This window comes from Eulemur rufifrons, chromosome 30, assembly GCF_041146395.1.
Source record: "Eulemur rufifrons isolate Redbay chromosome 30, OSU_ERuf_1, whole genome shotgun sequence".
Lineage (NCBI taxonomy): Eukaryota > Metazoa > Chordata > Mammalia > Primates > Lemuridae > Eulemur > Eulemur rufifrons.
Window position 1 is genome coordinate 66,010,346 of NC_091012.1, and position 20,948 is coordinate 66,031,293.

Sequence of the window (20,948 nt, forward strand, 5' to 3'; positions counted from 1 at the left end):
ATACATATTCAGCAGGTTTGGGGGAAACTCTATACATATTTATGATATGTCTATACATCTATGCTCAATATAGCATATAATATGGGTAAACATATATGTAACATATCTCATGTTCACTTTGGGGCAGGGTTTTGGCATTAAAATGGGTTAGAATTTGTCTCTTTACATCAAAACGTAAACTGTAAGGCATTATAAGTAGTTTGTGTGCAGTCCTTGTAAGCTGGCCAGAACTGGCTTCAGCTTTGCCATTGTTTATCAGGAAAGAATGTTTGTAAGGCTGGTCTTCTGTCCAAGCAGAGTTGTAGGGGTCTGGGTGGTAAATCAATTAGGAAGGGTCTGATATTTTGCCTGATAGCTCCTATTATTAGGGAGTTCAGCAAGAGTGTGTGATTTTTCTTGTAGCTGTAGGGATTTAGGAAGTTGCCATGCCATCTAAGCCCTGGGCCCTCAGCCGGTAGATAACTTGTAGTTTCATTAACCTTAGGGTCCACCTTAGTTGATAAAGAAGCATCTATTTTGGTCTCAGATCACACTGTAAAGTCAGTAGTAATATACTCTCTTTCATTTCTGACTCTACTAGTTTGAATCTTCTCTCTTTTTCCCTGCCTAATCAATCTAAAATTTGTCCATTTTGTTTTTTTGCCAAGAACCAGCTTTTGGTTTTATTGATTTTCCCTATTGTTTTTCTAGTCTCTATTTCATTAATTTCTGCTTTCATCTTTATTATTTCCTTCTTTTAGGTTGCTTTAGGTTTAGTTGGCTCTTCTTTTTCAATGTCTTATGGTGGAAATTAGGTCATTGATTTAAGATCTTTATTCTTTATTTGTTTATTTATTTATTTTTTGAGACAGAGTCTCACTCTGTCGCCCAGGCTAGAGTGCCGTGGCGTCAGCCTAGCTCACAGCAACCTCAAACTCCTGGGCTCAAGCAATCCTCCTGCCTCAGCCTCCTGAGTAGCTGGGACTACAGGTATGTGCCACCATGCCCAGCTAATTTTTTTCTATATATATTTTAGTTGACCAGATAATTTCTTTCTATTTTTAATAGAGACGGGATCTCGCTCTTGCTCAGGCTGGTTTCGAACTCCTGACCTCAAGCGATCCTCCCGCCTTGGCCTCCCAGAGTGCTAGGATTACAGGCGTGAGCCACCTCGCCCAGCTTATTCTTTTTAATATAGGCATTTATAGATACAAATGGCCCTGTATACATTGGTTTGGCTGCATCCTGTAAGTTTTGGTATGTTGTGTCTTCATTTTCATTAGTCTTAATATATTTTCTAATTTTTCTCTTTATTTCATCTTTGATCTGTTGGTGATTTAGGAGTATGTTGTTTAAACTCCACATAATAGTGGGTTTCCAAAATTTTCTTCTGTTCTTTTCTACTTTCATTCTATGCTAGGGGAAATATATAGAATTATCTCTAATCTTTAACATTTATTGTGATTTGTTTTATTGCCTATCATATAGTCTATTTTGGAGTATGTTCCATGTACACTTAAGAAGAGTGTATATTCTTTTGTTGGGTGATATGTTCTATATATGTCTGTTAGGTCTACTTGGTTTATGTAACGGCCTATACAGCAAATCCAGGGCCTATACCTGGCCAGTTAGCTATAGTTCAGCCATTTTGGCTGTGGCTATAGATGACTCATGGCTGCGTGACCTATGTACAGAAAGAAAATATACCCTGTAAAATGGAAAACAAAGTAATTAACTTGTAACTGATGTGCTTGCTTAACTCATGGAAGAATGTCCCTTGACTTAACTGATGCTGTCTGCTTCTGTGAACCCGCTTGCTTATAGATGGTAATCAAAACAGGTGGTCTGGGGATGGTCCCAGGCCCCCTGGTAATGGAATTTATTGCAAAACTGACTCCACCTTGCGTACTCAGAGTCACGTAAGACCCCGATGTAGAATAGTATAAAAACCCTTCCTCTTTTCCAGTTGAGCGCTGCTCTCTGTGCCTCCACCTTTGGCGGTGCAGAGGGTGGTCTCTGGCCAGCTAATAAAGACTCCTAATTTGGCTCAATTCGGCTTTCAAGTGGTCATTTTCTCGTGTTCTGAACCATAACAGTTTATAATGTTGTTCAGGTCTTCTATTTCCTTGTTGATCTGCCTAGTTGTTTTGTCCATTATTTTTTTTTCTATCCATTACTAAAAGTTGGAAGTGTCTAACTATTATTATTTAGTAGTCTATTTCTCCCTTCATTTCTTTCATTTTTTGCTTCAGGTATTTTGGTGTTCTTTTATTAAGTGCATATGTTTATAATTGTTCCATCTCCCTGCTAGATTAACCCTTTCATCATTATAAAATGTCCCTCTTTATCTCTCCTAACATTTTTTGTTTTAAAGTCTATTTTATCTGATATTACTATAGCCACTTTAGCTTTCTTATGTTTACTGTTTGCATAATACATCTTTTTTCATCATTTTACTTTAAGTTTATTTGTATCTTTGAATCTAAAGTTTGTCTGCTGTAGATAGCATATGGTTAGATCTTGGTGTTTTTTTTTTATTATGTTTTATTTTTTTCAGACAGTGTCTTGCTTTGTTGCCCAGGCTAGAGTGAGTGCTGTGGCATCAGCATAGCCTCACAGCAACCTCAAACTCCTGGGCTCAAGCAATCCTCCTGCCTCAGCCTCCCGAGTAGCTGGGACTGCAGGCATGCGCCACCATGCCCAGTTAATATTTTCTATATATTTTTAGTTGTCCAGCTAATTTCTTTGTATTTTTAGTAGAGACAGGGTCTCGCTCTTGCTCAGGCTGGTCTCGAACTCCTGACCTCGAGCAATCCTCTTGCCTTGGCCTCCCAGAGTGCTAGGATTACAGGCATGAGCCACCATGCCTGGCCATCTTCTGTTTTTTTACATCCATTCTCACAACTCTGACTTTTATTGGATAATTTAATCCATTCACAATTAAGGTTATTACTGATCCAGTTGGATTTATAGCTGCCAATTTACTTTTTGTATTCTATATGTCTCATCTTTTTTGTTCGTATGTTCCTCCTTCACTACTTTCTTTTGCATTAAGTATTTCCCAAAGTAGCATTTTAGTTTTTTTTAATGACTTTTAAACTGTATTTCTGAGTTATTTCCATAGTGGTTGCTCTAGAGCTTACCATATACATATTAACTTACCAGAATCAGCTTCAGATTTATACTAAATTCTAGTGAGATATCTTGTTAATGGAAAAAAAAGCCAAACTCTGTAAAATAATTTTAGAGAGATTTACTCTGAGCCAAATTTGAGGACCATGACCCGGAGCCACACTCAAGAAACCTTGAGCAAGTGGACTCGCTGTGGCTGGGTTACAGTTTGTTTTTATATATTTCAGGGAGACAGGAATTACAAGTAAAGTCATAAATCAATATGTGGAAGGCATACGTTGGTTTGGCCCAAAAAGGTGGGCCATCTCGAAGGTGGGGGCGCTTATAAGTTATAGGTGGGTTTAAATATTCTTTGGCTTGTAATTGGTTAAATATATGAAGCTGTCTAAAGGCTTTGAATTTTTTAACGTAAGGAGCTGTTTCTCAGAGACTAGCTACGGAACACATATTTTTTGTGTAAATTGAGGACCTGCAGGTTTGTCTTGCGTACCCTTAGGCCTGTTAATGGGTTACAAAGGATGTCTCCAAGAAGGGGAGGGGCATGATGAGGCACGTCTGACCTCCCTCCTCCTGGCAGGCAATTTAGTTTTAGGATATTCCTTTGCCCATGAGGGGGTCCATTTAGTCAGCCAGTGTGGGGGTGAGCCTTAAGATTTTATTTTAGTTCACAATAGAAATGTTACTCCTGTATAGTTCTATTCCCCTCCCCCCTTTTTGTGATATTATTGTTATATATGTTACACGTATACATCTGACAAACCCAACAATACATTGTTACAGTTATGCTTTGTATAAATTTATGTATTTTAAAGAAGCTGAGAAAGGAGAATGAATATATATTCGTAGCTTTTATTATATTAACTTTCTTATATATCATTTTTAGATCACTTCATTCTTCTGAATTGGAGTTACCATTAGGAATCATTTCTTTAGCTAATATGATGTTTATTGGTGTTGTGGACTAAAATAAAATCTTAAGGCTCACCTCCCACTGGCTGACTGAATGGATCCCCTCGTGGCCAAAGGACTATCCTAAAACTAAATTGCCTGCCAGGAGGAGGGAGGACAGACATGCCTCATCATGCCCCCCTCCCTTCTTCGGGACATCCTTTGTAACTCATTAACAAGCCTAAGGGTATGCAAGACAAACCTACAGGCCCTCAATTTACACAACAAATCTATGTCCAGTGGCTTGTCTCTGATAAACAGCAACTATGTTAAAACATTCCAAGCCTTTAGACAAAGCTTCATGTCTTTAACCAATTACAAGCCAAAGAATCTTTAAACCCACCTATAACCTGCAAGCTCCCGCTTCGAGATAATGTATGATTCCCACGTATTGATTTATGACTTTACCTGTAACCCCCATCTCCCTGAAATGTATAAAACCAAACTGTAACCCAGCCACAGCGAGTCCACTTGCTCAAGGTCTCTTGGGCGTGGCTCCGGGTCATGATCCTCAAATTTGGCTTGTTACAGCAAGTGTTACAGTGAGTGGTCCCGAGGACAAACCGAGCGGCACATGGAGAGTTGGAGAATAAAGGTTTATTCGCCGGCGGGCTCAGAGGGGTCTCGCCACCAAATTCTGAGCCCCGTCTACCCAATTTTTCCCACTTTCATTATGTTGGGGTGATTTAAGGGGTGGGGTCTCAGGTGACTAATGCTCACCAGGTAATAGATTAGTTGATGTGTCAGGTAATAGGTTAGTATTATGTTGATGCACCAGGTAATAGGTTAGTATTATGTTGATGCAGCAGGTAATAGGTTTAGTGTTATGCTGATATGCCAGGTAATAGATTAGTTGATGGCCAGGTGTTAGGTTAGTATCATGCTGATGCGGGTCTTCCGTGAGGGGTGGGGGTCTCAGGTGGCTGCTGTGCTAAGTAATAGATGGGGTTTTTCCTTATCAGGCTCAGTAAATCTCTTTAAAATTATTTTACAGAGTTTGGCTTTTTCTTTCGTTGAAAGTGTCCCACATTTTTCTGAGATCTTATTTTTTTTTCTTGGTTGTTCAGATTCTTATGATCTCTATCAGTCTCTTTGCCAGTTCAAATGTACCATTGAATTTTTTCATTACAGTTATTGTACTTTTCAGCTCGAGAATTTTAATTTGTTTTTAGAATAACTTCCATCTTTATTATTATTTTTTTTTTTTTTTGAGACAGAGTCTCACTCTGTTGCCCGGGCTAGAGTGAGTGCCGTGGCGTCAGCCTAGCTCACAGCAACCTCAAACTCCTGGGCTTAAGTGATCCTACTGCCTCAGCCTCTCGAGTAGCTGGGACTACAGGCATGCGCCACCATGCCCGGCTAATTTTTTGTATATATATATTTTAGTTGTCCATATAATTTCTTTCTATTTTTAGTAGAGACGGGGTCTCGCTCTTGCTCAGGCTGGTCTCGAACTCCTGACCTCGAGCGATCCACCCGCCTCGGCCTCCCAGAGTGCTAGGATTACAGGCGTGAGCCACCGCGCCCGGCCTTTTATTAATATTTTATATTTGATATAACATCATCATATCTTCCTTTACTTCTTTAATCATGGTTTCCTGTAGTTCTGTGAACATATTTATAGTGGCTACGTTGAAGTCTTTGTTCACCCTGACAGCTGGTCACTCTCATAGGCAGTTTCTGGTCTCAACCTCCTGACCTGAAGTGATCCTCCTGCCTCCGCTTCCCAAAGCACTGGGATTACAGGTGTGAGCCACCGCTCCCAGCCATCACAGGCAGTTTCTGTTGTCTGCTTTTTTTCTGTTGTATGGTTTATACTTTCCTGTTTCTTGCAAATCTCATTTTTTGTTGTTGTTGTTGTTGTTGGAAACAGGGCATTTTAGATAATATATTGTAGCAACTGGTTCCCCCTTCTCTATCTGGGGCTTTTATTGTTATTTTCCTATTTATTTGGTTAGTGATTAGCTGGATTATTTTAGTAAAATCTATGCCCACACACACAGTGCAAAGCCTCTTATGTTGCTCCTCAGGAGGCACAGCTTTGGGTAAGCCCACAGTCATTGTAGAATTAGGGTAGTTTTGGCAGGGCTTTCTTTGACTGTCTGTTCCCCGACCACACCCAGCTGTTAAGCTCCACTAATTGCCTACAGGTTGCTCTACTGCTTTCAACAATACCCTAGGGCATAAATTGTTTCTCAGACTAGGTTTGTTCTGATCCTAGAAAGTCTCCTCCCAACTCTCTCCCAGGTTGTCTCCAGCAAACTGGTGGGCCTACAGTTTAGTCAGTTTCTCCAATGAATCTACATATGTCCTCTCAATTGTCCACTCAGTTGTAGTGTTTTCTGGCACTACTTTTGATACCAAATGTCTGGTGTTTTCAGACACCCACCAGTTCTCTGATACTCTGACACCAACTGGGTGTCCTACAATTCAATTCAATTCTGACGATAACTCCTCAGCACAGACCCCACAGGTTGAGGGTTCAGTGTCACAAGTCTGCTCCCACTTCAGATGCCTGCTGCAAATGGGGTGCCCAGGCTACCCACACTTCTTCCTGGTCTAGTACAAATTTGAGGGTTTTTATGATCCCCTCCTCAAGTTTGATAATTTAGTAGAATGACTCACAGAACTTAGGAAAGTGCTTTACTTACTATTACCAGTTTATTATAAAGGACACAACTCAGGAACAGCTTAATGGAAGACAAGAATAGGATAAAGTATGGAGTGCATTTGGCACAGGGCTTCTATCCCTCTTCTGGGTGCCTCATCTGCCCAGCATGTCAATGTATTCACCAACCCAGAGGCTCCTGAGCCTCCATCATTTAGGGGTTTTAATGGAGGTTTTAATCTTAGTACGTAGGAATAATTGACCAAATCATTGGCCATTGGTGATTGAACTCAGTCTTCAGCTCCTCCTCAATCCCTGGAGGTCAGAGGTGAGGCTGAAATTTCCAACTCTCTAATCATGTGTTTCATCTTGTGACCAGTTTCCATCCTGAAGCTATCTAGGGGCCCCACCTGAGTCACTTCAACTCAGGTGTGGTCCAAAGGGGCTCATTATGAATAACAAAAGACATCTCATTCAGGAAATTCCAAAGGTTTTAGGAGCTCTGTGCCAGGAACTGGTGACACAGCCGAAATATATATTATATTCTGTACTTTTGTTATACCACACACCACAACCTCTACTGTTTTTGAGAGCTCCTTTAAGCTTCGCCTTCACCACTCTGTTGCAATTTCCTTTGGGAAAAGATTTAGAGCTCTCTGTTTTACATCCTGCTTCCTTTTTTCCCCTAGGCAAAATCTCTGAGCCATGGCTCTGGTGTATGCAATATGTATCTTAGTTTATCACAGTCTACCTTCAAATAATGTTACAGTTGTCCTTCAGTATATGCGGGGGGATTGGTTCCAGGATATCCCCTACACTCCTGTGCACCAAAATCCTCACATAGTCATGAAGAACAGGAATTGATAGTAGGGAAATGTGTGCTCTCTTTGATTCTAACTGATGCTATTCACTTCTGTGACTATGCTTGCTTTTAGTTGTTTGATAAATATAGTTAATCAGAATGAAAAACAGAGATAAGAACAAAGGTAACTCCATGATAGGCTAGGCTTCCTGGATGTGAGAAGCTAACAGTCTAGTTCTGCTTCTGTATATATGGCTTGCTGGCTTGGTGCTTAGCGTATGGCAGGCTTCACTAAAGTAAAGGAAAACAAAGCCCCAGGGAGGTAACCGCAAGTTACTTCCTGATAAAGGGCTGGAGAGTCCAGGTGCCCTCCAACCAACTAAGTAGATAAGAAGAGCAAGACATGATCAGCGCATGAACTGCTTGTGCAGGGCGTGTGTTCCCAGTATCGCTTGTAACCAAAAACTAGAAGGTATGCAACAACAGCCCCCCTCCCCCGTCGGAGACCCTCCTCTTCCCCTGGATGACGTTAATTACAACTGGCGCCAGCGCGAAAAGCCCAAAGCTTAGAGTCAACAAACCAGGAGCCAACACAATCAGCCACTTCTAAAAAAGAACAAATAAACTAAAGGGGGATGGAGTGCAGACTAGTGTGTCGTGTGCAGACTAACGTGTCATGTGAAAACTAGCATACAGAAAAGTATAAAAGCTTAACCTTTACCCCAGGGCGGGGTCCTGGTTCATGGAGAGGTCACTGCTTTGGCACTCTGGGACTTGGATCCTAGCTCAAGCTAGCCAATAAACTCCTTTGCCTTTTGCAGCCTCGGTGACTCTGCCTCTCTGTTCCTGGGGCCAAGGGGAACCGGCTCTAACAGTCAAGTCCCAGAGTCTGCCCTATGGAACCTGCTTGTATGAAAAGTTGGCCCTCTCTATAAGCAGATTTCACATCCCAAGAATACTATATAGTTTATTTTTTAGAGACAAGGTCTTGCTTTGTCACCCAAACTGGAGTGTAGTAGCTTGGTCATAGTTCACTGCAATCTTGCCTGGCTAATTTTTTAAAAAATTTTTTATAGAGATGAGGTCTTACTATGTTGCCGACCCTGGGCTCAAACTCCTAGCCTCAAGTGATCCTCTTGCCTTGGCCTCCCAAAGCACTGGGATTACAGGCATGAGTCACCGCACCTGTCTAGAATACTGTATTTTTCATGAGCGTTTGGCTGAAAAAAACCCATGTATTAGTGGACCCATGCAGTTCAAACCTGTGTATTTCAAGATCAACTGTATATGATTTCATGGATAAGGGAAGAACCCTACAACTGTGCATTTCCCCTCCCACCTTTTTTTTCTATTCTTGTGGTATATTTTACTTTTGCATGTTATAAGACATATAATATATTGTTATTTTATTGTAGATAATAAATTATTTCTCTTGAACAGCATTATTGAGATATAATTTATATGCCATATAATTCACCCATATAAAGGTATAATTAAATGCTGTTTTTTTTGTTTTGTTTTGTTTTGTTTTGAGACAGGGTCTTACTCTGTCACCCAGGCTAGAATGTGGTGGTGTTGTCATAGCTCACAGCAACCTCAAACTCCTGGGCTCAATTGATCCTCCTGTCTCAGCCTCCCTTGTAGCTGGGATTACAGTTGTGTGCTACCCCACCTGGCTAATTTTTCTGTTTTTTGTAGAGACGGGGTCTCACTATGTTGCCCAGGCTAGGGTTTTAGTATATTTAACAAGAGTTGAGCAACCATTACCACTATTCAATTTTACAACATTTTCATTACCCCTAAAGAAAACCTGCTCCCAATTACCAGTCATTTTCCATTCTTGCCCTTCTGCCAGCCCCATACAACCACTAGACTACTTTCTGTCTCTATAGATTTGCCAATATGGCCATTTATTATAAATTGAATAATAAAATATGTGGTCTTTTGTGACTGCCTACTTTCACTTAGCATAATATTTTCAAGGTTCATCCATGTTGTACTATGTATCAGTACTTCTTTTTCTTGCTAAATACATTCTGTTGTATGATATACCACATATTATTTATGCACCAGTTGATGGATGACGGTTTTTCCTATTTTTTTGGCTATTATTAACAATGCTGATATGACCATTTGTGTACAAGTTTTAGGTGGCTGTAGGTTTTCATTTCTCTTGCGTACATACCTAGGAGTGGAATTGCAGGGTCATATGACAATTCTATGTTTAACATTTTGAAGAACTGCCAATCTGTTTTCCAAGTGGGTGTACTCTATCAGCAGTTTATCAGGGTTCCAGTTTCTCTCCATCCTCACCAAAACTTACTTTCCATCTCTTTCATCTAGCCATCTTTTGTGTGAAGTGGTATTGCATTGTGATTCTGATTTGCATTTCCCTAATGACTAATAATGTTGAGTCTCTTTTCATATACATATTGGACATTTGTATATCTTCTTGGGAGAAATATCTATTCAAATCATTTGCCTATTTTTAAATTGGGTTATTTGTCTTTATGGTTAAGTTGTAAGAGTTTTGTTTTTTTTTATTTGAGACAGAGTCTCACTCTGTCACCCTGGCTAGAGTGCCGTGGCGTCAGCCTAGCTCACGGCAATCTCAAACTCCTGGGCTTAAGCAATTTTTCTGCCTCAACCTCCTGAGTAGCTGGGACTACAGGCATGCGCCACCATGCCTGGCTAATTTTTTCTATATATATTTTTAGTTGTCCAGCTAATTTCTTTCTATTTTTAGGAGAGACGGGGTCTCACTCTTGCTCAGGCTGGTCTTGAACTCCTGAGCTCAAACGATCCACCCACCTCGGCCTCCCAGAGTGCTAGGTAGGATTACAGACATGAGCCACCACACCCGGCCCAAGAGTTTTTTATATATTCTGGAAATTAGTACCTTATCAGATGTGATTTGCAGATATTTTCTCCTATCTAGTGGGTTGTCTTTTTACTTTCTTAATGTTATCACTGGAAGCACAAAAAGTTTCCATTTTGATGAAGTTGAATGTATCTTATCTTTTGTCATATATGCTTTTGTTGTCATATCTAAGAAAATTTGCCTAACCCAAGGTCATGAATATTTCATCCCTATGTTTTCTTCTAAGAGTTTTATAGCTCTTACATTTATATTTATGATCTATGTTGAGTTCATTTTGGTGTATGATGTGATATAATGGTCTAAATTCATTCTTTGGCATGTGAATATCCAGTTGTTTCATCACCATTACTTTAACAACTATTCTTTTCCCTTTGAATTGTCTTTGCAGACTTGTTGAAAATCCAGTGAGTATAAAAGTAAGGGTTTACTTCTGGATTCTCAATTCTATTCCATTGATTTATATATCTAGCCTCATGACAGTTCCACACTGTTTTGATTACTGTAGCTCTGTGGTAACTTTTGAAATTGAGAAGTGTAAGAATTCCATTGTTCTTTTTTGAGATTGTTTGTATATTCTGAGTTCCTTGAATTTAGAGTTACTTTGTTATTTTCTGCAAAGAAGCCAGGTGGGATTTTGATAGGGATTTCCTTATATCTGTAGATCAATTAGGGAATATTGCCATCTAAACAATATTAAGTCTTTTTTATTTTTATTTTTATTTTTATTTTTTGAGACAGAGTCTTTCTCTATTGCCCGGGCTAGAGGACCATGGCATCAGCCTAGCTCACAGCAACCTCAAACTCCTGGGCTCAAATGATCCTCCTGCCTCAGCCTCCCAAGTAGCTGGGACTACAGGTGACCACCACCACACCTGGCTAATTTTTTCTATTTTTAGTAGTTCCTGGCTAATTTTTTCGATTTTTAGTGGAGACAGGGTCTCAATCTTGCTCAGGCTGGTCTCAAACTCCTGACCTCAAGTGATCCTCCCGCCTTGGCCTCTCATAGTGCTAGGATTACAGGCGTGAGCCACTGTGCCCAGCCCCCTGAACAATATTAAGTCTTTCAATCCATGAACATGGAATTTATTTCTGTTTATTTAGGTCTTTAAGTTTTTTCAACAACATTTTATAGTTTTCAGTTTACAAGTCTGGCATTTCTTTTGTTAAATTTATTCCTAAATTTGTTTTTCTTTTTGATACCATCGTCAATTGAATCATTTTCTCAAGTTCATTTCAGATTTTTAATTTCTAGTGTAAAGAAATTCAATTGATTTTTATATATCGATGTTGTATCTTGCCACATTGTTTGTACTTGTATATTAGTTCTCATCATTTTAAAAAATTTTATTATAAATTGATAATTTATAATTGTATATATTTATAGGACACAAAGTGATGTAGTCACCTCCTCTCTGGAAATGATACCATATTAAGAACTCAACAATGGCCTCTGCTGTTGGCAGGTTTCATATTCAGCTGTGACAGTAGTCAGATCAGGTTGGTAAGGGAAGTCAATATTGTTGTTCAGCTTTTGCATAGCTCTATTCCTGCTTCCATGGCCACTTTGTACATAGGCCCATTGAACAAACACTGGGATGGCAGGGGAAGAGGGTGCTGGATGATACATACAGAGATGGTCATTTTTTCCCCCAATTATGGAGAGTTTCTCTGCAGTGGTTGCCCCCAGTAAGTACACTCACTATCTGAATAAACACTTACTGGGTAATAGAGGAGAATGTGGACTGGTAGCCTTTAGATCTCAAGACCCTCCCAATGGGTAAAAACAGGCAGAACCTTGGTCAGGGCATCTGCCATGAGGGAACCCTATATTCCTGTTTCTTTGCAGCCATTCAGATACCTCCTGTGAACTGGTGCCTGAACAGTGCAGACAGGATGAGCATGATCTCTCTCATACTCCATCTTCAGAATAGCCCCCACTGACAAATAATCATTTCCCAAGAGTCTAGAAAAACTTTATTAGCAGAGGGCTGTCTCTCTCCTAGGTCCTAGAACTGAAACTTTTCCTTCTCAGGGGCTCTGAATGGACAAATTACTTCTTGAAAAGGTAATTGAGATAATCAAACTTCTATACAGACAGAGAGAAGCCCAGAGAACTAAGCTCTGAACAATGGTGACCCTATACCATCAGGATTTGAGCCCTTTGAGTAAAAATCAGGATGCCACAGTCCTGAAGAATAGTCAGTAGACATGAATAGTCCCCAACATAAAGTCACAGAGCAAAGATTAAAAAATAATAAGGGCACAAGGCTAGCTGAACCATTTTGTGAACCTAGCACAGCAAGAGAACTTTGAATTTATTTCTGATAAATTTTGGGCAAAATTTGACTGAAGGAATGCAAGGCATTACATGTTTTCAGACAAGGAAAACACATGTTACTGTATGTATTAGTCAGGGAACTTAGTTGCAAGCCACAGAAACTAACTCTAGCTGATCTAAGCAGAAATGGAATGTATAAAAGGGTAGCCTTGGGATGGGGTAGGGCTAGAGGAGGCCAAGGATAAGGCTTAAAGTTCCAACAGTTAAGAATATCTGGCTGGGCACAGTGGCTCACACCTGTAATTCTAGCACTCTGGGAGGCCAAGGCAGGAGTATCACTTGAGGTCAGGAGTTCGAGACCAGTCTGAGCAGGAGCCAGATCCGTCTCTACCAAAAATAGAAAAAATTAGCTGAGTGAGGTGGCACATGCCTGTAGCCCCAGCTACTCAGGAGGCTGAGGCAGGAGGATCGATTGAGCCCAGGAGTTTGAGGTAGCAGTGATCTAGGATGATGCCACTGTACTCTAGCCGGGGCGACAAGACTCTGTCTCAAAAAAAAAAAAAAAAAAAAAAAAAAAAGAACATCCAAAATTACATTTGAGCATCAATCTGATTTCTATCCCTATAGTTATGCTTTTTTCAGAATGTCTTATATATGAGATTATACTATTTTGTCTGGATTCTTTTATTTAACATAATGAATTTGAGTCATTCATGTTTTTACATGTACCAGTAGTTTTTTTCTTTTTGCATTCCATCTTATGGAAGTACCACAGTTTGTTTATCTATTCACCATAGGAGAGACATTTGGATTGTTTCTTATTTGGAGGTATCATGAATAAAGCTACTAAGATTTTCATTTCTTTTGGGTAAATACCTAGGAGTTGGATTGCTGGGTCATATGGTAAAGCGTATGTTGCTGAATTCCAAATTGGCCATCCCATTTTTCATTCCCACCAGAAGTGAGAGTTCTAGTTACTCCACATTCTTGCTAGGACTTTGTAATAACAGTTGTTTCTTTCTTTGTAAGTTTAGCCACTCCAGTAGGTATAAAGTGGTATTCTCTTGTGGTATTCTTTTCATTTCCATGATAATTAATGATGTTGAGCATCTTTTCATGCGCTCATTTGCCATCTACATCTCTTTGGTGAAGTGTCCATTCAAATCTTTTGCCTATTTTAAAATTGTATTATTTGTCTTATTGAGTTGTAAGTGTTCTTTATATATTCTGGAGACAGGTACTTTATCAAATATCTTCTTCTAGGAAGAATTTTGTCTTTTCTTTTTTTTTTATTTTTAAATTAAAAAAAATTTTTTTTAAGAGATAGGGTCTCATTCTGTCACCCAGGCTGGAGTGCAGTGGTGCAGTCATAGCTCACTGCAGCCTCAAATCATTTGCTTAACAGTGGTTTCTGAAGAGAAATTTTTTTTTTTTTGAGACAGAATCTCACTCTGTTGCCCAGGCTAGAGTGAGTGCCGTGGCGTCAGCCTAGCTCACAGCAACCTCAAACTCCTGAGCTCAAGGGATCCTCCTGTCTCAGCCTCCCGAGTAGCTGGGACTACAGGCATGCACCACCATGCCCGGCTAATTTTTTCTATATATATTTTTAGCTGTCTATATAATTTCTTTCTATTTTTTTAGTAGAGGTGGGATCTCGCTCTTGCTCAGGCTGGTCTCGAACTCCTGAGCTCGAACGATCTGCCCACCTCGGCCTCCCAGAGTGCTAGGATTACAGGCGTGAGCCACCGCGCCCGGCCCAATTTATCTATTTTTTATTAGTGCTTTTTATGTTCTCTTAGAAATTTTTGCCTAACCCAAGATTACCCTTTTCCCCTTATTTTTATAACAATATCTTACATTTATTGTCTACATTTAAATGTTTTATCATTAGCATTTGTCTTTTCCCATTGCTTACTAGGAGAAATCTCTGAAACTTATAAATAAATAGTAGCAGAAAAATAATTTTAAAAGTCTTTAGACCACTACAAAATTAATAAGCAATATTTTACCCTGCAACTGTAAACTATTCCATAATTTTTCCCTTATATTTTAAAAGAAGTTTTATAATTTTAAGTTTTACATTTTGATCTATGAACTGTTTTGAATTTATGTTTTATATATGGTATGAGGTGGAGATACTTTTTGTGCATATGGATGTCCAGTTATTATAGCAGCATTTGTTGAAAAGTCTGTCCTTTCTCCATTGAATTACTTTAGGACTTTTTTAAAAAAATGAATTGACCATATATGTGTGAGCCTATTTGTGGACTACTTTATTTCATTGATCTCTATGTCTATCCTCATGCTGATAATACACAGTCTTGATTACTATAGTTTTATAGTTAGTTTTGAAATCAGGCAGTGTGGGCCTTCCAACTGTGTTCTTCATTTTGAAAATTATTTTGGCTATCCTATGTCCTTTGCTTTCCCATATAGCTTTTAGAATCTCAGTTTGCTGGGATTTCAATTGGGACAGCATTGAATTTATGGATCAATTTTGGAGAAAATTACCATATTAACACTATTGAGGCTTCTAATCCATGAACAATGTATCTCTCCATTTATTTAAGTCTTAATTTCTCTCATTAATGTTTTTAGTTGTCAGTGTACAAATCTTGCACATAGTTTTGATGTTATTTTCGATGCTTATACCTATATGCTTTCTGCCTACTGAATTCAGATAAACATTTTCTTACATTTCATCCTAGTTTTTATGGTTTATATTTAATGTAATTGAGAAATATATAAAATGTTGGTATACATCAGAATCACCTGGGGAGTTTGTGGAAATTACAGATTCTAAAGCCATATTTATAGAAATTCTGGGTCTGTGGTAGGAACCAGGATGCTACATTCTCAACAAGCTTCCTAGGTGGTCTTTTAAGTAAGACATTTTGAAAAAAGTCATTATTACATCAAGTTAAAATGGTTTCATATAGCTGAACATATCACTTCTCCTGTATTTATTTTTGAACTTCAAGTTATATTTTCTACAAGTAAAATTAATGCCCAAGGATACACTAGGCCAAAAACTCAGAGATTCTTAATCATAATTAAGTAAGCAATTTTTAAGTATATGTGTCAAGTACAGTGCAAGAGATTTATCAGGATGAATACGAAAATGTCTGTTTTGGTAAGGGAACATACTGGTGAGTTAAATGAAAATGCCTAACATTGAGAGTTTTTAATATTTTTAAGAGCACTATTACCTTTTTCAGTTGGAATTGGTTTGGAATGGGAAGGGATGTTTCTCAGCCTGAAACTCAGATGTGTAATCTTCTGTGATTATGTATGGACAAATCCCTTGATTTTGTACAGTAGGCCAGCCAGGAGACTTTTTAGAGAAAATTCATTCTCAGAAAGGTATGAAAATTTAGATATGGTTTCCTTGGGGTACTAGGGTGGGGTATTCAGTTTAAATCACTATTCATTATCTGGTCAGTAGATTAGTCTCAGGATACATTCCCCAGTGGACCCAAAACGTCTTGAGTCCTGAGCAGAGAAAGGAAAGTATAAGCAAATATAAAATGAACCAAAAATGTTAATGACTACTTTGCTTAGAACTGTGTAATACAGTGGGGCCCAAGCAGCCCTTGGGTAGTACCACCTGCAGTTGGGAGGAGGACTTAATCTGCACTCATATAGGGGTCAAATAGGGGCTTTGGCCCTCACGGGACTGTAGGGAATCAGAAGAGCTTTGTCACTATGAGGACTCCATTATATCAGTGGCTGTCAGTAGATAGTACAGGTACTGGGCACAGCAGGAGTGCCCAGCAGATATGGTAGTATCCAGAGAAGGGTGGCACCATCTTCTTAGTTGTTTGTTGTTGTTCCTGGGCACAAGTGAAACCTACCTTCAGCCCTCCTTTTAGTGTCTGAAAGGGTACAGGGCCCTGCTACTTCAAGGGAGCCAGCTCAACACAGCTCACATACTTAGCAACTCATCTGATCCACTAAACTGTCCCGTGAGGCAAATATTACCCCATTTCACAGATGACAGGACTGACCTGTATCACCCCATTTCACAGATGACAGGACTGACCTGTATCACCCCATTTCACAGATGACAGGACTGACCTGTACAGCAATGGATCTGTTATAATTGCCAGGTTGATTCTTCTAGTTATTAATCCCAGAGGTAATGTAAATTTTACTTATTATTTTATGTTCTGATAACAGGAATTTTAATGTCTTCATTGCCCTCATTAGCTTACTGAACAGTTCAATTGCTTATTATGTATTGTTTTCGTTTATTTTTTATTATGACAAATGTAATCCATATCCTTTAGAAAAAAGTATAGATGAGTGAGCAAAGAAAAGAAAAAGAATCACACACAGGGGAGCCCTAGGATGCCTCCACATAGCATAGAGGACCCAGAGGGGACGGCAGTGCCCACTGACCTGGTTACACCTCCGGAAGACATGAGGATGGGCACAGCAGCAGAGGATTGGCATGTAGGTATCTACCCATGGTTCCTCCAGTGATTGGACTCATTTTTGAATACAAGTGAGACCTATCCTTGGCCACCATGCAGGAATAACCATTGCCTATTTTTCAATGTACATACTTTCAGAGTTTTCTCTGTGCACAAATGCATTATGCAAACATATTTACATTTTTATAAAAATGGGCTGATACTGTATGTGCGGTTCTGCAAACTTTTTTATTGTTATTTTACAATGTACATCTCTTCCATGCACATGGGTGAAAATCCTCTACCAAAAGAACGCTGTCATTGGATCAAAAGGCTGCTGGTAACGAGAGTGACATCTAAAGCAAATTATCAGCTTAAGGTTAAAGCACAGAGCCTGGCAAATATCTACCAGGGAAAGCAGGGCCAGCAATATTCTCATCAGAGAAGTCAGAATTGAAGGCCAAAGGCGTTAAATGTATGGAATATCATGTAAGCCCCTCTGGGCCCTACCTCCGCCCCTCACTCCCCTGATGCCCCGTTGGCCCCTTGCGGCAAACGGATCCTGTACATCTCTCTGCATCCAATGAAAACCACCCATTTTCTGCTTTTTCCTTAGCTCCTCCTGGGCCCTTGACATATCTCCACATTCTCTCATCATCTCCTCACTGCTCAGATGCCTTTCCTGTAAGTCCTCCTGAGAGTTCCTCGGGGAATCGTCCGTCGTCCACCTGTCCGTTTTTCGCTTTGCTTTCCGGGGCACATAATCCTCAGCTGGGCGCTTTTCCGCGGCCCGCGGCTGGCTCTCTGGCTTTGCCTGGGATTCTGTTTTGCCCTCACCTTGTGGCTTGCCCTCACCTTCGGACTTTCCCTGCTTTTCTTGCTTTCCCTTATCTTCCCGGTGTCCCTCGTCATGTGGCTCTCCCTCATTCTCTACCTTTCCCTCATATTTTGGCTTCCCTTCCACGTCCGGCTTTTCTTCCTTGTCTGACTTTCCTTCATCTTCAGGCTCTACTTCATCTTCTGGCTTTCCCTCGTTTTCCGGTTTCCCTTCATTTTTATTGTAGGGTTTTTCCATGTTGAGATTTCCCCTCTTTTTCCTGTCCTGGGTGGGTAGGAGTGGAGGAAAGAGGAGACATGGGAGACTGAGGGCATGGGGTGGAAAGCAGGTCCGGACAGTACTTGCATCTTGCCCCTGGTGAGGGTTCCCCTACCCTGGCCGGACCTCCACGTGTGCCTTCTGCCTGCCACTTACCCCACCACTCCTCCCACACATGTGAGCCCACCATTCCCTGGCAGGCCCGGCCACCTTCTCTACACTCCCTCAGCCTGGGCAGTGGGGCCCCAGATTCTGCACAAGCTGTGCCCTCCACACTCTCAACCCTTCTGGGTCCCTGTCCCCGCCGCCCACCCCTTCACGGACCTGCGGGACTTCTGGACAGGTTGCTCCTCCTTCTCAGGCCTCGCAGAGTGCTGGGAACAACAGACTCACAGACCTGCAGACAGACAGGAGACAGGGCAGGGGCTGCGCGCTCAGGGGGCTCACAGGGACTCGGGTCCCTTTCCTGAATCCAGGCCCTTTTCACCCAACGTTTTCCTCCCCTACCTCCCCCGCACCCCAGCCGCCATTTCTTTCCAGGCTTTGGGCGCCAGACCAGGATGCTTTCCAAACTGCGTTTGGGTCTCTGTGTCCCGGTCTCCTGGAGGCAACCTGCCCCATCCCACCCGCTTTCTGCAGAGGTCAATATGCCTTCATAGGCGCAGAGTGTGAGAGGGGATTATTTCCAGAATACGTCTGCGTTTCTCTGTCGCACTGCAGGGGCGTCCCCACCCCCCAATTTCCTGATCTAAAATGGATGGAGAGCTCAGAGGGGGGATGAGAAGGCTAGTTGGGGCCGCTGCTGGGTTCTCCCGCCCCCGCTCGCTCTGCGCCCCCCTCCTCACTAATCTCCCAGATCCTTTCCCCGCCCCCTCCCCGCTGCTCCAGGATCCTACTGCCAGCCACTCCACCCCCTGCCCCGGGTGCGCCGGCAGCGCCCGCCTTCACACTGACCTGCGGGCACCCGGGACAGGCCCGCGCCTCCTCGGGTTCGCGGAAGCCCGCTTGCCGCTCGCCCACCACCCGTGCAGCCCAGGGAGCTGGTTCCGCGCGGGCGCCGGGACCGGACCGCAGGGCGGGCGGGCGGGCTGGCTGGCAGGCGGGCGCGGGGGCTGGTGCCCACGTCGGCGCCCAGCAGGTCACGTGAGCGTCGCGTCACCCGAGCTCGCCACCCCCTCATCCTCCATCCCCAAGGGGCCGAGGAGCTGGGAGGGTCGGGGTGTGTGTGTGTAGCAAAGGAGGGTCGTCGAGAATCGGGTGGCTTTTTAACCCCAGGTGCTTTACCTGGTGTGTCTCAGAGCATCCCTCAGATGTCCATTATCGGCAGGTGTGACAGCTGATCAGAGAGGGTACCCGACTTTGCCAAGAGCGCTCAGCTCCTGATCCCCAAAGCCTGCTTTCAAGACCGGCTCTGCCTGACTCAAGCCCAGGTGCCGGTGCCTGCCAGGGAGCTAAGCTGCCACCTTGAGTGCTGGTGCTCCTGGGCCTCCTCTCTCCTCATTTCACATGTTCTTTTCCTGGGTGATCTCACTTCCCTCTAAACACCAATGACTCCTAAATCTACATGTCCAGGGTATTTCCTCAACTGAGTCTCAGACCCATTTTTGCTTTTCTACCAGCAATGTAGGAGTGTTTTGTTTCTGGATACCCTTTCCTTCATCTTCTGGCTTTCCCTCGTTTTCCGGTTTCCCTTCATTTTTATTGTAGGGTTTTTCCATGTTGAGATTTCCCCTCTTTTTCCTGTCCTGGGTGGGTAGGAGTGGAGAAAAGAGGAGACATGGGAGACTGAGGGCATGGGGTGGAAAGCAGGTCTGGACAGTACTTGCATCTTGCCCCTGGTGAGGGTTCCCCTACCCTGGCCGGACCTCCACGTGTGCCTTCTGCCTGCCACTTACCCCACCACTCCTCCCACACATGTGAGCCCACCATTCCCTGGCAGGCCCGGCCACCTTCTCTACACTCCCTCAGCCAGGGCTGAATATAACATACATACTTTAATGTATGTCATGTTATTTTCACTAATATGATAGTTGAGAAGTACCTCAACGATGTTTTATTTTGCCCTTCTCTTATGTTTAAGGGCAATTTAAATACCTTTGCAAATTGCTGGTTCATGTCTTTTTCACATTTTTCTAGTGGGTCCTTGGTCCTCTCCTTAATTTTCAAGTTTTCTTTATATGTTAACTCTATTAGGCCTTTATCTGTTGTATGTTACAAATATTTTTTTCAGTTTGTCAGTTGCTCTTTGTCTTTGTTTATAGCATTTTTCTGCTATGCATTTAAAAATGTAGTTAAATTTATCACTTTTATTACCACTAGATTTTGATTCATAGTTAAGAAATCTTTTCGTACATGATGTCGAAGAATTCACCATGTTTTCTTGTAGGACTCACATGCTTTTGTTTGTATTTTGAGAGTATACTTGTGTATGGTGTGAAGTGTGGATTTTTTTTTCTTTTTTCAATTGGCCTCTCAGTTGTTCTAGCATCACTTATTAAAAAGTCCATCTTTGCTCCAGTAATTTGAGATGCCACCTTTATTAACCACTAAATTTCTATATGTACTTGGGAAGCATTCTGGGCTTTCTATTTCATTGGTTTCTTTGCTATTCATACACCAGTTTAAATTATAGAGGATTCATAGTAACTTCATATATCTGGTAGAGCTAGTCCCCCTCAGGAGTTTTTCTTTTTCAGCTTTTTCCTGTATGGTCTTGCATGTTTATTTTTCCATTTGAAACTTCAATATTAACTTGATTTAGATCCATTTGAACCAACTATGAGACATATCCACTTGGATATTCAAGGAC

General features: G+C 41.5%; 1 protein-coding gene across 1 annotated transcript; it reads right to left on the minus strand.

Annotated features, from left to right (window-relative positions):
• Positions 1-17,462: 17,462 nt before the first annotated feature.
• Positions 17,463-18,118, minus strand: TCEAL3 (transcription elongation factor A like 3). The gene has a single exon (XM_069463875.1). It carries the CDS (start codon positions 18,116-18,118, stop codon positions 17,513-17,515), a length of 606 nt encoding a protein of 201 aa, XP_069319976.1. The 3' UTR covers positions 17,463-17,512.
• Positions 18,119-20,948: the final 2,830 nt, after the last annotated feature.